Here is a 15,564-nt window from a genome sequence, read left to right as displayed (position 1 = left end):
TAGCCAAAGCCAGAGGGCCTGGTGATGCTCGGTCTCCAGCACTATCCTTCTCGACGCCCCAAGCATTCCAAGGCGGATGTTGTTGGTTGTTGCTGCATTCTCGTGTGGTCTCCCGCCTCCAAGTGGTGTCTCTAATCCCCCGACCCTGGTATAGGGTGCCAAGCTACCCTGCTCTAGACTAGTACCAAAATTAAATCTAACTGTGAAAGAAAAGCATGCTCTGACTGCTCACCCCCAGAGAAGCCCAGCACCACGGGAGCCCCAATGTAACAAAAACCAAAAGAAACTATGACAAAAAAGGAACGCAACAAGTGAGAGACAAAAGGAAAAGCAAAGTAAAGAGGGGCACCCATGGGGAGGAGCCCCATGCCCCCTTCACCCCTAGGCCAGCGCATGTCCTGGGCTGGGGTGTCTCTGATCCCCTCCGGGATCCACCTCTTCCCTAAACTGCAGCACCTGCCACCCCCCTGATGGGTCACCTGATCCCCACTGGTCTTTCCCAGTGTGAGGATTTCCTCCAATGCCTACGGCCCATGCTGGCTTCACTACCAGCTCCTTTGATCTTCGCTGGTCTTCCCCGGCACAAAGATCCTCCACGGCTCCCTCTGCTACCACTGCTGCCGCCTCCTTGCCAGCTCATTTGATCTTCGCTGTTCTTGCCCAGCACGAAGATCCTCCACGGCTCCTTCTGCCATCACCGCAGCTGTTGGACACGGCAGCTGGGGGGGCCCCACACAGCAGTTCCCCGCTGCTCCTCCTATGCTCCACGCGCCCCCACTCATGGGGCCATTTTTTTTCTTCACCAGGTGAAGTCTCTTCATGATGTCACCCAGCTCCAGCTGGAGATAAGTGTGGCTGATAAACCGCATGGGCGGTTTTCCCTAGCGCGCCTCCTCACTACCCTGGACTCCTGCAACAGGTAGGTTTTCTTCTATTCTTACTTCCCCCTTAGGTCTGCCTCTGACTGAGGCTTCCCCTTTGGTCAGTCCTGCATCCCTGGGACACTTCCCTGGAAGCAACTTAAGACCATTGCTTCTTGTTCTTTCATCTGCCAGAAATTGCTGCAAGTCAGTTAACATCTTGAGAAACATTCAAGTTAACAGCTAGTCCAGACAATGGGATAAAAAAGTTAGTCCCCATGGAAACTGTTTAACATAATCCAGGCTATGAATGGTTTCTTGTTCTGTAATTTCATGTTCAAATGTTATATAATTTTCCATGTATAGAACCTAATTAGTAGAAGGTAGTCTTAAAGTCATCCTCCCAAATGCTGTGGCAGGGAAAGCAGCAGCAGGGAGACAAGGGACCAGACCTGTGACTACCTGCCCTTTGCCCTCCCTGTCTGCTCTGTCTCCCCTCCCAGCCTCTTGCCTCCCTGTGCCTGTCCCTCCTGCCACTTGCACCCATCGGTCCCTGCCCTTCTGCTGCCTGACCTCTGCCATGTACCCCTCCATGCCTCTGCCTGCCTCCTGCTCCTGCCCTCACTCCTTGCCCCCATGCCTGTGTTTGCCTCCCTATTCCATGCCGCCCTTTCCCCCCATCCCTAACACTTGTCTTCTGCTGCAGCTCTGCTCCTCTGGGGCAGTCAGCTGCAGTGGCAGCCCCCAATCCAGCCCCAGCCCAACTCAACCAGGGACAAGTGGTGACAACTCCTGGCCAGGTCAGATCAGGACTGGAGCTGGAACAGTAAGTAGGGATGAGGAAGCAGATGGGGGGCAGGGGAGTGGAAAGCTGGCTGTGTGGTCTCACCTTGCTCTTCCAGCTGTGAGCTACATGCCCTGCCAAATGAAGCATCCTGGCCTAGGGCAGGAAGCAGCTCAGCTCCAGCTTCAGCTGGTGGCTGAAGCCAGAGCTAAGCAACTGCCTGCCCTGGTCTAGTACTCAAATCTAGGAAGTGGCTTTTCCCCCCTGCCATTGTTATTGGGAAGAAAACCTCATCTTGGAGTCAAGTAAATATGGTAGATCTTGATCAGTAGCAGAAAACATTTTAGAGACCATTTTATAAATATCCTGAAATTTAAGACTATATGGACCTTGCTCTCCCAAAAATTTCATAAAACATTCATTATTAGTTCTGGAGATATATTTCCCCAACCACACTGGGAATATCTACGTTGACCATGAGAAATAGGGGTACTTGAATACATCTCAAGGTGCATGCAAGTGTTTGAGTGTTTCAGTGGATATATAGCTGTTTAGTTTGTGAAGCTGGAAACTCTACCAGTAGAACACTATACAAGCATTAGAGGGCCTGCCCAGATGCTCTGCAGACAGTCTATGCTGCCAGTGGCACCCAGCCAGGGGGCCCCAGTATATGCAGGCTCTCCTGTCTGCCTGGAGACAACTGACAACATACCAGGAGACAGGTCAGGACTGGCCACCCCATGAGACTATGCCCTCTCTTCATATAACACCCCTTCCCTCTCTTCCAACTGCCAGGCTAAGACAGCAAACACAGAGCCTTACTGCACAGTAAATTTAAGCCAGTGTAAATACATATGTAAACACACCCAGTAAGACTGCAGGCTGGAGCCCTGCAAGGGAGACTAGACACCACCACAGGTGAGCTACCATGGAAACCAGGCAGTGAATCAGAGGAAGGGACACCTGCAGACAACCCCATAGAGGGGAAGGGCTCTGGTTATACAGATCCTAACCAGAGCCTAAGCAAGATAGTCTAGTCCTGTAAAGTGGACTGCTGAGCTGCCTTGGGGATTACCAGTGACAGTCAGAGAGCTTACAGGGATACACCCCAGGACTAAGGCGTTATGGTGATACCTATTAAATGCTGCCCCAAGAGTTTGTTTGACTATGCCAAGGTGGGGGAAGGTTTTCCTTCTTAAAAGGGGCAGTGTGCTGTTTTTCCTTTTGTTGATGTTGATGGGCCCAGAAGGGAGTTATAGTAAGGAGACTTATGTTTTGGTTACAGTTCATACTGGTAGTTTGAGTTGGAACTGTGAGGGGCAGTCTTTACAGGTCCTGTTAGTACCCTAGGGTGACATTATCACTGTGAGCCCCGCTGGGGGCAGACTCAAGGCAGATCAGGTGCTGAGCCTAGAGTTGGGCAAAGCATGAGGCTGGAGAACCCAAGGCCAAGAGCTGGACAAAGCAGTCCATCAAGATTAAAGGGACAGAGACCGAGAATGCTGAAGCCCCACACAGGGAATAACATCCATGTAACACCCACGAAGCATGGTGCATGGAAAAGGGGAGGATTTGGAGCCACGCAGTTAGCCCTTAAGGCTTTGGGTGTCCTGCTGGACACTGTTGACTACAGGGGCCCAGCCAAGGGCCTGGGACCAGTGAGGACTAGTGGGGTGTTGGGGACCCTAGTGAGGGGTTCAGTGAAACTGGAGCTATGCAAATTCCATGGGCAGCCTCCCTATTCATTTATATTTCCATCAAGATGTGGCAGGAGAGGCAGAAGGGCACCCTAGGGGCAGAGCAGGGCACAGTTAGGGAGCCACCAGGAGGCATCACAGCCACCCCGGGACACCAACATGTTCCAGGGGGATACATGCCCCCCCCCCCAGATTTGTGCACAGGGTGGGGATGGATGCAGGCTAACTGCTGCAGCTTTAGTACTCTCCATCCTGCTGCCCTCTCCCTGGGAGCACCACACTGGCCATATGACCATGGAGGTGCTCCCTGGCCACCTGGCAGCAGCAGGGGCAGCAGTAGAGTGGAGCTGTGCCCCCTGCTGCTGCCAGGTAGCCAGGGAATGCAGGGTCGGCACAGGGCTCCCAGGGGCAGGACCACAGGTAGGGTGCCCCAAGCCCACAGCAGACAGCCTGCATCCATCCCCTGCTCTGCCTGGCTCTGCTCCAACCATGCTGCCAGCAGAGGAGAGGCCGGCATGTGTCCTACCTTTCTATATTGAGAAGGTGGTCACTCTTGGACAGAGCCACACAGTGAGCCCTTGAAGCTTAGAGGTGCTCCAAGGGAATGGACAGGCTGAGTGCCCAAACAGCATGATCGAGACCAGCAGTGCAGGCTTAGTGGACAGAGTAAGACTCACCCTAGGGCTATCAAGACAGCTTCCCTTTCTATACAATAAGCACATCAAAGAGTGGCAGGTGAGAAGGAGGGGAGGGTACCCTAGAGGCAAAGCGGGGCACAAGTTGCAAGGCCACCATAGAGCGTCACAGCTGCCCCTGGGACCTCAATGTGCTACAATTACCAAGTGATTCATAAACCATATTCATGCTGATGAAGTACAATCATCTTTGGGGTGGACAAAAACAAGTAACTAGTATGTACCAATGAAGGAAGAGAGAACATTAATAGAGACACCAACACAAAAATCCTAACCAGATTAAAATTAGCATGCAGTCTTTCACTTGCACATAAAAAGGACAAGATCTCATTTTTAGTAGTCTCATCTAAAAATGTATCAAAGTAAAATGGCCTGGTAACTAAACTTTTTTACTTCAACAAGCTGGAAAATATGGTCAACATAGCAGGAATTTGAACCTGTAGCTCCAAAGTATATGCATTTCATACCTGACTGTTCAAAAGCAAAGATATTCCCATCCGGCTTTCATATTTACATGAATATTCATAAAGCTGAGAATACCAAAAAGCCTGAAGTAAATTAATAGTATCCTTTTTTCAAGAGTTACCAAGCTCTACAAAAGTAAACTGACCTATACAACTTATAATTTACTGGTTTCTTTTCACTCCTCTAATGAGTAGAATAACAACATTCTATATTTTTTAAGTATTAGAATGCTGCATGTTGTCACTGTATCACATGGCGTTTTAAGTATTATACCAAGTGTGAATGTCAGCAAAATAATACTAAAAATGCTATAACTTTATTTTAATGTCAAAAGTGGGCACACAGCTATGTATTCAGAAAACTTTGAAGGGGTGTATGGAAATTTATAATAACCTGCTTTTTCTTCTTTCCATAAAATCTGAATATGTTGAAAATGAAGTCTTACAGGGTGCATCTACACATGGACTTTACTGTGGAGCTAGTTAACTCTGCAGTAAAGCATCACCATGTACACGTGTGCCCATATTAGGGCACAGTAAATGAATGAACTCTGCTGTAGGATAGTAGATTCACAGACAGATTCATAGATTGTTAGGGGCTGGAACGGACCTCACAAGATCATTAGTTCCAGCCCCCCTGTACTAGGCAGAAAAGACTGCTGGGGGTCAGGTAACACCAGTGAGGTGATTGTCCAGTCTACTCTTGAAGATTTCCAGGGTAGGTGACTGCACCACCTCTAGTGGGAGTTTGTTCCACAATCTAGACACCCTGACTGTGAAGGAGTTTTTTCCGAGAATTGAGCCTGAAGAGGTCTTCCAGAAGTTTGTATCCATTACTCCTGGTCTTCCCCATGGGTGCCCTGGTCAACAGTTGTTCACCGAACCCTTGATGTACCTCTCTGATGTAGTGGTAAGCTGCTACCACATCCCCTCTTAGCCTTCTCTTCTTTAGGCTAAAAAGGCCAAAGTCCCTCAGCCTTCCCTCATATGATCTGCCTTGCAAGTCTCTGATCATACAGGTGGCTTGTCTCTGGACCTTTTCAAATTTTTCCACATCCCTGCTGAAGTGCAGCACTGGACGCAGTACTCTAGCTGCAGTCTCACTAGTGCTGAGTACAGTGGAAGAATCACTTCCTTGGTTTTACATGACATGCACCAGTTGATGCATGCCAGAGTATTGTTTGCTCTGCTGGCTACAGCATCACACTGATGGCTCATGTTCATGCGATGGTCAATTATTACCCTTAGGACCCTTTTGGTCATGGCACAAGTCAAATTGTTGCCACCAAGCCTGTAGCTATGTTGGGGATTATTTGCCCCCAGATGGAGCACTTTACACTTCTCCGTGTTGAACTTCATCTGGTTCTGATTCACCCACCTCTTCAGCCTGTCCAGGTCCACCTGCAGCCTATCTGCAGGCATGACCATGCTCCCCCATAACTTGGCGTGGTCCACAAACTTGGCCAGTGAGCTCTCCACTGCATATCTAAATCATTGATAAAGATGTTGAAAAGCACTGGACCAAGGACATAGAGACAAGTGGCCACTTCACACCAGGATGAAACAGATCCATTTATAAGAACTCTGGGTCCTACCTTGCAGCCAGATTTCCCGCCCACTGAACCGTCAAGCAGGTAACACATCACCCCTCTCTCAAACCCATACGGAAAATCCTCAAACAATTGCAACATACTAGAAAGAGACCCTATTCTTAAAGAGATCTTCGCAGAGCTACCCATCCTAGCCTTCAAACAAGCACCGAACCTCGCTAACCTCATCACCAGAAGCAAGCTTCACCAATACACCAAATGGATACAGACCAGGCCATGACAAGAAATGCAAAACCTGCCAACACATCTCCACCACACCCACAATTACTACACCCCACAACAGAGCCATCAGCATTCCCGGATCTCACAGCTGCACCTCCAGAAATGTAATACATCTCATCCAATGCACTAAATGTGCTGATGGAAAATACATAGGAGAGACCACACAACAACTGCACACCAGAATGAATGCACACCAAAAATCCATCAAAGACAAGAATACCCAATTACCTGTGGGAACACATTTCTCACAAGAAACCACTCTTTCCAATCTCTCAGTCCTGATCCTCAAAGGAAACTTATGCAACACTTCCTAGAGACCAGCCTATGAACCCCACTTCATCAACCTCCTGGATACTAAAAATCATGGACTTTGATTTTATAGACATTGGATTTATGACACATTATAACCTGCCTGACATCCAACTCTCCAGGCACCTCTCCATTGTTTGTTTACCTGCTACATTCATCCCCTTTCTCTCTCCCTTCCCACCCAGCCTGTCTCTCACCCATTGACTCCTCAATCTACATTTTCACTGACTGCCTGTTTTGTATGCATACCAGCCCAGCCGAGCTTCTTTACTTTTCATTCCATCTAGGAAGAGCACACACCAACTGCTGGAACTTACTTAGCCTAACGAAGGGTTTTTGAACCTGAAAGCTTGCTTAAATATTGTTCTCCAACTATTTAGCTGGTCTAATAATAGATATCAGATTCACCCAAAGAACTTTGTCTGCCTAATCTAAAGTAAAGTCATGGTAGTACCAGCAAGAAACAATAAGCTTATTCTGTCACCATTACCATTAACTATTGTTCCTTATTTGCTGTCACATGGCATAATAGGTAGAATATTCAAAAAATATATATGTTACTCTACTGTTTGCAGCCTCAAGTGCATTTTGTCAAACGTAAATTCCCATGATAGCAGAAATAAATTCCTTACTGCAGAACTTGTAGATAAAGTTGTAAACACATCATGTTGTTTAATCTTACATTTCAACGCAGCTAATTTTGGATATACAAATCCTTACATTCACTATTAGGGGTTCCTTTTTCCACACCATTAGGAAAAACCCAAATAAAGAAACTTTATTATAATTAACTACCAGAAAACACAACTCTGTGAAAATAGCCATGAACATCTGAAAACAGCATATTTATTTATGACAGTGACCCATAACATAAGAATACATTCAACATTCCAGGCAAAAATTACTAAATCCATAACCACAAATTACTAAATTATAACACCAGCTGTTTCTGTGTCACATATGTTCAATGCTGTAAATAAACAAATCCATTTGAAATCCCCTATTAATAACAAAATTTTAAATGAGCAATCAAGACTGCAGTGTAAGAGACAAAAACCTCAAGTGGGGATTTAAAAAAAAAGGTAATTTGAAAGAAGAGAGACAATGAAGCAATAAAGCGTGCCAAAATTAAATGCTGCATTAGTTTATTATGATCCCCATAGGTTAGTGTTGAATACTCATATACAGAAGAGTCAGCACAGAAGAAGGGTTTACACCAGGTGGTTCTCAGCAGAGAAAATACAAAAGTCAGCATGGGACAATGAAATGCATGAAGTCTACCCTAAGTGATTGGGAATAAATCATAAATATCTGTTTTCTTGAGGACCTCCATGAAGCATGTTCCCCAGAGCGTCAAAAGTGTTAAAATCATCAAGAGCAGTATTACACACACAGTAGGTCCCAAGCAGAAAAAAGGGGGGAAGATCTAAAAATAAAAGCACCCTACTTCTTGCTTTTTGACAGAACTTTTAATTTCAAACACAGCATGAACCGGAATAATAAGTACAAAAAGGCAGCTAGGAGTCTAAGGTCTATTACAAAACAAAATCGTGGGGATCATACAGTGAAAGTTTGAAGTTGAGACAATCTATGCCCAATAGAAACATGCTAGTGATGGATATAAGGCCACATGCTGACTGAACTTCAAATTCCTCCATTTTCTATAACTTTCAAATGCATTCAACATAAATCACATTCTGGAGTGCAAGATACAGAGACGGCATTCTGGAGCAATGACTTGTACCTGTCTTTCCTCAGGGTTTGCAGCAGAAGATAAAATGGTGCATTCCTGAAAGCTGTGGGAAAGAAATGGAGACTGCTTCATTTTTTTCATGCTATCAATCCTGCAGAAAAATAAATAAAGGTGGCTTTCCCACTCCTTCTACCCATCCTCTTTTTAGATCACATCTCTGCTTTAGCAGCTGATTAATTATCTTGGAGATCAGCAATATATTCCAAGAAACACTGCTGACATGAACTGAGAATTATGTGCTATTAAGCTATTCTTCTTGAACTCTTGTACTACCAACCTCAGGATAAAATAGGACAATCATCAGGACTTAATCCACCTCTGTGTACAGAGCCACCTTATTATGGGCACTTAAAACGTCCGGATCCATAGCGAATCCTAGAGCAATGCAAGTTTTCATAGCTGCTTCAACACTACCCGTTTCACCCCAGGAGTAGAGGAGAAAACTCATGGGCAAGCCAACAATACAGCAAGGTCAGATTGCACTCACTGCATTTTAGAATTCTCTAATCATGAGACCAGCTAGGAAACCTCAGTAACCACTTTATCCAACAAAACTTGGAAGCATAATCAGGTTAAATACTACATCTACCTATGTTAAGAAAAGCAAAACAGAAAGATGAGGCTGTGCCACCCTGGGACCTGTACAAAGTACGATTCAACCAGGCCCAAAATTCTAGGCTGGAAAGGATTGTCTAAATAAAGGCTACAGGTTAAAAACTTAAGGGACCGAGCCCAGTATTTGTGAGTGCTCTAAACCCCCTTTGTGAAGGCTTTAAAATACCAGATGCTCCATGAACAGTAAGATTCGTTACAAAAATCATAATTTTTACCCCTCAAGATTAAGAAAGTTAAAAGATTAAGAAATTGGGTTGCAAACACATCACTTAATTTTTCCTAGGGTTTTCATCGGGTGTTGGGTTTCATTGTTAGACCAAAGTAAATATTATAACCATATTCATTTAGATATGGTTATTCTAAACACATGATCCAGATATAAATAAATAGCATAATTATGCAAGAGAATCACAAAACTGAATCCGTATTCATTTAAATAAGTCCCAAAAGCACAGAAAAAGGAGACAGCATAAGCTATTTTCAGCAGTCTTTAAAATGTTCACTTGCTTTTAAATGTTAAACAGCAAACAAATATATGTTACATACACATATATAGACTATTAATTTCTGTTAGTGCACCAGTGTGTCATAAGGATCATGTATAACTGCAGTTATACAGTTGAAATGTACCATTTTCTCCAGAGGCAAAACAAGTATTAACATGAACTCATAAAATCTATTTTCCAGTTTTACTTATTGAAATGTTACTGTTCATAGTCACAAACAATAAGAAAGACTAGTAATAACTACACCTTTAAATTACAATTAAAACATGCTGTATTTACTCAAATACAAGATGAGCCTCTTCTGGCCTCCTCTCCTACCCTCACCACCCCCACCATTAAATCACCATGGGAAAGAACCTCCCCCCCATCTTACATTCACATACAAAGAAATCACATTAAATACAGCTACCTTTGAACTGCTGCTAAAAGTAACTTCATGCTGAGTAATGGAAACCAACTATAAACTTGATTATATGCAGCCAACACTGAGCATGACTATAAAAACACATGGCCCGCATTGGGCAAACATGCTGATGGGAACCTTTTGTGCACGTGCATGACCCTTAAAAAACGGGCAGTTATTCCCTCAGGATGGAACGAAGACTGAGTCAAGAAGTACTCCCATACCAGGCCAGCACTTATAGGGTGCATCCACACATGTAAGCACATGCGTGTACAGCAGCTCAAATAAGAAGCCGTGCAAATTTAAGCCAGGGCACGCACTTGACATGTGCTTTGTTGTGGAGCAAACTGCCACTTGGGGCAAAATAACCCTGCCTGACTCCTTCCAGATCTGCAGCCAGGGGGAGCTAGAGCCCAGAGCCAGCACCTGTGCTGTCCCCAGCAGTATAAAAAGGTGCCCTGTCCTGGCCCCAGCAGTATAAAAAGCTGCCCTGGCAAGTAGCTCATGGCTACTCACTCTCGGCAGCTTCTGGGGCCCAGCCAATTGGTACCTGGGGACACTACCCCTTGTGCCAGCTGGACTGCTGAAGCAGACCTGAGAATTCTTTGCACTCTCTACCCACTGCAGTCTGGCAATGGGGACTGCTGCCTGGCTGTGACCTGCTGCGCACCTGTCAGACTCAGATGGGGACTGCACAGCCAGCAGAGGCATCTGCCCCTCTGGGACAGCTGCCAGTAGGCTGCAGCTTCAGACCTGGCCTCTGTGTGGCATTACTGCCACGCGTGCCCCCTACCTAGCCAGCTGGGCAGCTATTGCCCAGAAGATGTTCTGAGTGTGGTGCCCTGCTTTTAACTGTCAAAGCACGTCCTTCTTACCATATCTGGCCAGGAAGTCAGCCACAGCCAGATGGGTCCAAGCTGCCAGCTCTAAGCAGGCAGGATTCTGCCACTGGCCTCCCTAGCAGAAATTCTGGTGTTCCCTTTTGGAAAACTGAAAAATCCCTGATAAAAAAAATCCCGAAGTCACTCTGTAAAATACCTCCAAATTCATGTTCCTCCACAAAGCAAGTCTCTTATCATAATAATAAAGTCAACTCTACATACAGGTTTCATGAATTCATGAATACATGAATATATATTTTGCTGTCCTCCCACAGGAGGTTCAGCCTCCACACAAGAGCTACGGCCCCCCAACAGGGGATTCAGCCCCCCCAACAGGGGCAAATGTCCCCCACAGGGGCTACCACCCCTGTGCAAGGCCCACATGCCCCACCCCAGCCCCCCTGATTGCTGCCCCACCTGGCCCCCATCCCCCACCAGCTGCTGCAGTCCCTCCCCAATGGTGCCCCACCCCCTGCTTCCCCAGACCGCCAAAGGCTGCCCCACCCAGCCTCACCCCCCAACTTGCACCCCCAGGCCTCCATGGCTGCCCCTCCAATCCCAAGCACCATCGCTTAAAAAAAAAAAAGATGCAGAAAAAACAAACAAAAAAATAAGCCTCTGTTTACCTTGGAAGCAGGGGCGGGGGGGGGGGCTCCGGCACCTGTTGGCAGAGCCCCCTCAGGCAGCACAAGACAGCAGGGGGGCTGAAGAGCCTGAGCAGGGCAGGACAGGGGTTGAGAGGTCAGGTAGGGGTTTGCAGGGGGAGGGGCTGATCAGGGCAGGAGTCAGGGGCCAGGGTCAGGCAGGACAGGGGGGCAGGGGAGTGGGTGGGGCCAGCGGTGGTCCTCCCCCCTCTCCTCCAGCCCTCCAACCCCCCTCACTGGCACTGGCACCTTTGTGCTGAATATGTGGCCTGGCCGGCACGTGTTTCAGCACCAGGGAGAGGGACCAACCACAGAGACACTCTGGCTTCCAGAGCTGCCTCCAGTTGCCTCAGGGCACCCTCCTCCACTTTTTTAAACTTTGAGTTTTTTAGACCCCTGGATATCCAGAGGTCTAATTTTCTTCCCGCGCTGCAAACTTGCAATGCAGGGAACCTTTTTTCATTCCCACACATGGCTGTTGCCCCATCTCAAAGGGGTTTGAGACAGGGTACAAGGCACATGCACGCTCATCTGGATGTACCCAAAGTCAGTGATGGCTTGAAAATGGCATTTAAAAGTTTGCTTTTTGGGAATTGAACACACACACACACACACGAGAATGGTTCAGGATGGGTAGCAGGGGTTGATTTCTAAAAACCTGGGTCTCGCAGAGTTTTCTCAGCCTTCAAAAGCAGACAGGGAGTTTAACAAACAAGGACACATAGGCTGACAAACTAGGGCATGCACAACACTGTTCCGTAACATTGAACAAGATGGCACCAGCTCACAAGGCCGAAGACAGGGACATAGAATTCATGTTTTGGGAGTGGCATGCATAGATGGGCTTGGAAAACAAGAATTGGAAACTGCATACATTTTTAATTCCTCTTCACACCTGAGCTGAGCCCTTCTTTCCCATTTCCAGTGTTCCCGGTTTCTTCACCAGCTTTAAATATCTTGCAAACATCACCAAACAGCCCCAAACAGTTCATGCAGAATTCCCCTGTTGTCCCCTCTCTCCACTTATCACATTTGATTAGCATGGCCCCACCTGCCATGAGGTGAAGCCAAACCAAGCTGCCCTATGGCTCATCTGCGTATAAATTTTTGGAGAATCCCACGATTTGTGTCAAGAACACCTAGTTCCAATCAAGAACCTTTGAGGTGGGTACCTGGAGTCCACACACCTACTAAGCAGTGCTGAGCTGTGGGTCCCCATGGCTTTAAACACCATTGACTCTGGTGGGAACCAGCCCAGTGAGCTCTGTGGTAAATCAGGACCCTTTTGGCTTTGCACTAATATCATTCATCGTATGTATTATACATTAATAGGTGCCAAAGTGCTACTTAAAAGGGTGTTTATGAAGTGCCTGTGCTAAAACTTGCAGCAATGTCAAAAAAAAAGCTAAATGAATCAGTTCTGGATGAACTAAAACTACGGGTACCCTATGCAAATTACTAGAGCTATGTTTATTTTAAGTATTGCTTTAAAATTTTTCAAAATTTGTTCCTCACTTCCATGTGCTCAGGAAGAACAGGGTCTGATAGTAAGGAGGGAGAGAAGGGACTAGAGGGGGAAGAAGTTAGGGGGACAGAGGGCAAGGGGCTATTTGACCCCCCACATTAATTTCCCCTGATGTGTCCATGGGAGAGGGACAAATTCAAGATAAGTCTCCAATAATTAGGTTCTATACCTAGAAAATTATATCAAATGTATATATTTTCTATATAGAGTCTAATTATTGGAGATGATCTTATATTCAAGCGAATATAGTATTGTGTTTTAAACAGAACAGCTTCAAAAACGCAGCCTCTTCTACAGTCTAAGTTTTAGTCACAGGAGACCGAAATTTTTAGTAATCTAAATATAAGAGAATTTGCCAAGTATAGTTTTTGTTTTACTAGGCTAACACTCTGAGAGAATTTTTTTATTACTGACGCTGCATACATACATTCAAATGATCTGGGAGAATTCTCCCAGGTTTGTTTTCCTGGTAGAAAAACTGACCTAGAGACCCCTGAACAGACTTTTGAAGGCAAAGGCCCCAAGGAGCAGAGAGCTTGCAGTGTTGATGCTGAGCAGCCAGGGGGCGCTTGTATACACATCTCAGCGTGCCCTACAGGCTTCCTGAGGCTGCCTGTAAACAGATGGCAGCCATGCACAGAGCAGCCCTGATTGGCTAACCCAGGCTGTCCAAGACCAGCCTGTGTCTCACTGTAATACAATGTGGGGATTGTGAAGGGAGGGCACTCTGCTTTCCTGCTCAGCTGAAGCAGTATGGTCCAGCCCAATTAGCACAATGTCCTAGGGGAAGGGAGAACAGAAAGGACTAGGATACTGAAGGACTGTACTGTGGGTTCTCTCAGAAGCAAATGTGTATAGACATTCACTCTCACAGGAGAAACTCTCCTGGGAACAATTTAACCCTGGTTGTTATCATTTCTCCCAGATTATTTTTCTCCCAGAACAGGCATTTTTGTGCCAGGACAAAAATCCTGAATGTCTGAATGCCTGTACACTTGTGGTTTCTCCAGGAACAGCAGTGACTCTTCCAGGAGAAACCAAATGTCTATACATGGCCTAAGGGCCTATTCTTTACACATTACACAAATATATGAGAGACAAAAAAAAAAAGAGAGAGAGAAAGACAGACAGACATACATAAAAGTCAGGCATTTATATTACAGCATAAAACTGAGACAGGAATAAGTCCTTTGCCACCCACCGCTGAAAGTAGATTTTTAAATTATTTAAAATTCAGCCACAGGCCTTGATGAAATACATGGATTTAGTGGAAACAAAGTTACCTGCATTGATGCTCCTTCCACTCGCGCTACACAGGCAACTCTATCGAGAAAAGTCACTGTCACAGGAACAGCAACAAAGAAACCTTTTAAAAAAGCTTTAATGTATCTCCTCCCCAAGTCTCGAGCTTGTGCCATTATCTGAAAAGATGAAGGAAAAAAAGTGGAAGCATTAAGAAAACAAGCCTTAAATTACAGAAGCATTTTTCATGATGATCAAGCAATGAACACTTAATGATAAATGAACTGTCATTTGTCAGTGCTCCTCAACATCTGTTACAAAAAGATGAATGAATACAACACAAGGAAAAATTAGAAGCCTGCAGTGTTTAAAAAGAATTTAAATTTCAACTAGTATAGACAAAGGGAGTCTGATGTCTTCTCTCATTCACTTCCCCCCCTCCCCACAATTTAGTCATTTGATGTGGTACTATATTATCAGCAATGTGTGATATAGACAGCAATGGCCAAGCCATTTGTACAATGGCACTGTTAACATTTACCCAAATAAAACCCAGGTACAAAACTCCAACAAGATTTTATCAACTAGACGGATGGACATATCATCAACACTCCAAAAATATTTCTCCTTGCCATTATTAAGACTACAACCCAAAAGAGAAAGCTACTTTTATTCATATAAATGACAAGGCTGATTCTAAGATTCAGTGATACAGAAGACAAAAGTTCCTCTATCAGGCCTCTGCTTTCACATATGTTCATTCACACACACGTTGTGTGGCAATGCCTACAAATTGCCATATTTGCAGAAAACACCACTGCAACTGTTTCAGACATTGATCCAATGGAACTAGTCATATCTTATCATGTGGACATACAACTGTGGTATAACTTCTTAATTCTTCATCATGCAACTGCAGACAGACCAGACAACTTGGTAGACTAGTGATGAAATACAGATCATTTCAACTAGGGGTGCACCAATAGAGATTTTGGGGTCTGATAACCAATAGCCAATACCAATCCAACCCTCCCCGCCCTGCACCAGGAAAAGCCTGCAGCGGCATCTTGCCCCGCATAGAATGTGGGGTGTAACAGGGGGCCTTCTCAGGGCCTGCCTAACAACAGCCCCACCCACCTGTTCTGGGCCAACCACCTGCTTCCACTCCTGCCATGCCTTGTTAATTAAGTTGTTAATTAGGCGGGAGGCTGCCCATTTCTTGCCCCAACACCAAGAGGTGTTACCTGCAGCTCCATTCCTCCCCTACACCACAGCCCAAGTCTTGCAGATGGTATCCACTGTTGTTAATGTCACCAGTCCAACACTGGGCACCAGAATCCTCCAATCAGGACCT

General features: G+C 45.7%; 1 protein-coding gene across 2 annotated transcripts in view; it reads right to left on the bottom strand.

The window, feature by feature from the left end:
• IMMP2L (inner mitochondrial membrane peptidase subunit 2) overlaps nt 1–15,564 on the bottom strand; it is an 871,246-nt gene that overhangs the window by 820,512 nt on the left and 35,170 nt on the right. For both annotated transcript variants that reach the window (XM_090042296.1, XM_090042297.1), the window contains exon 2: nt 14,252–14,389. In XM_090042296.1, coding sequence (XP_089898422.1) covers nt 14,252–14,386 — 135 coding nt within the window. In that variant the 5' untranslated portion in view covers nt 14,387–14,389. The remainder of the gene's footprint in view (nt 1–14,251; nt 14,390–15,564) is intronic.

The sequence above is a fragment of the Crocodylus siamensis genome, chromosome 4 (assembly GCF_052110815.1).
Source record: "Crocodylus siamensis isolate JL-2025a chromosome 4, ASM5211081v1, whole genome shotgun sequence".
NCBI lineage: Eukaryota > Metazoa > Chordata > Crocodylia > Crocodylidae > Crocodylus > Crocodylus siamensis.
Note: the sequence above shows the minus strand (reverse complement) of the source record. Positions and strands in the feature narration are given on the sequence as shown.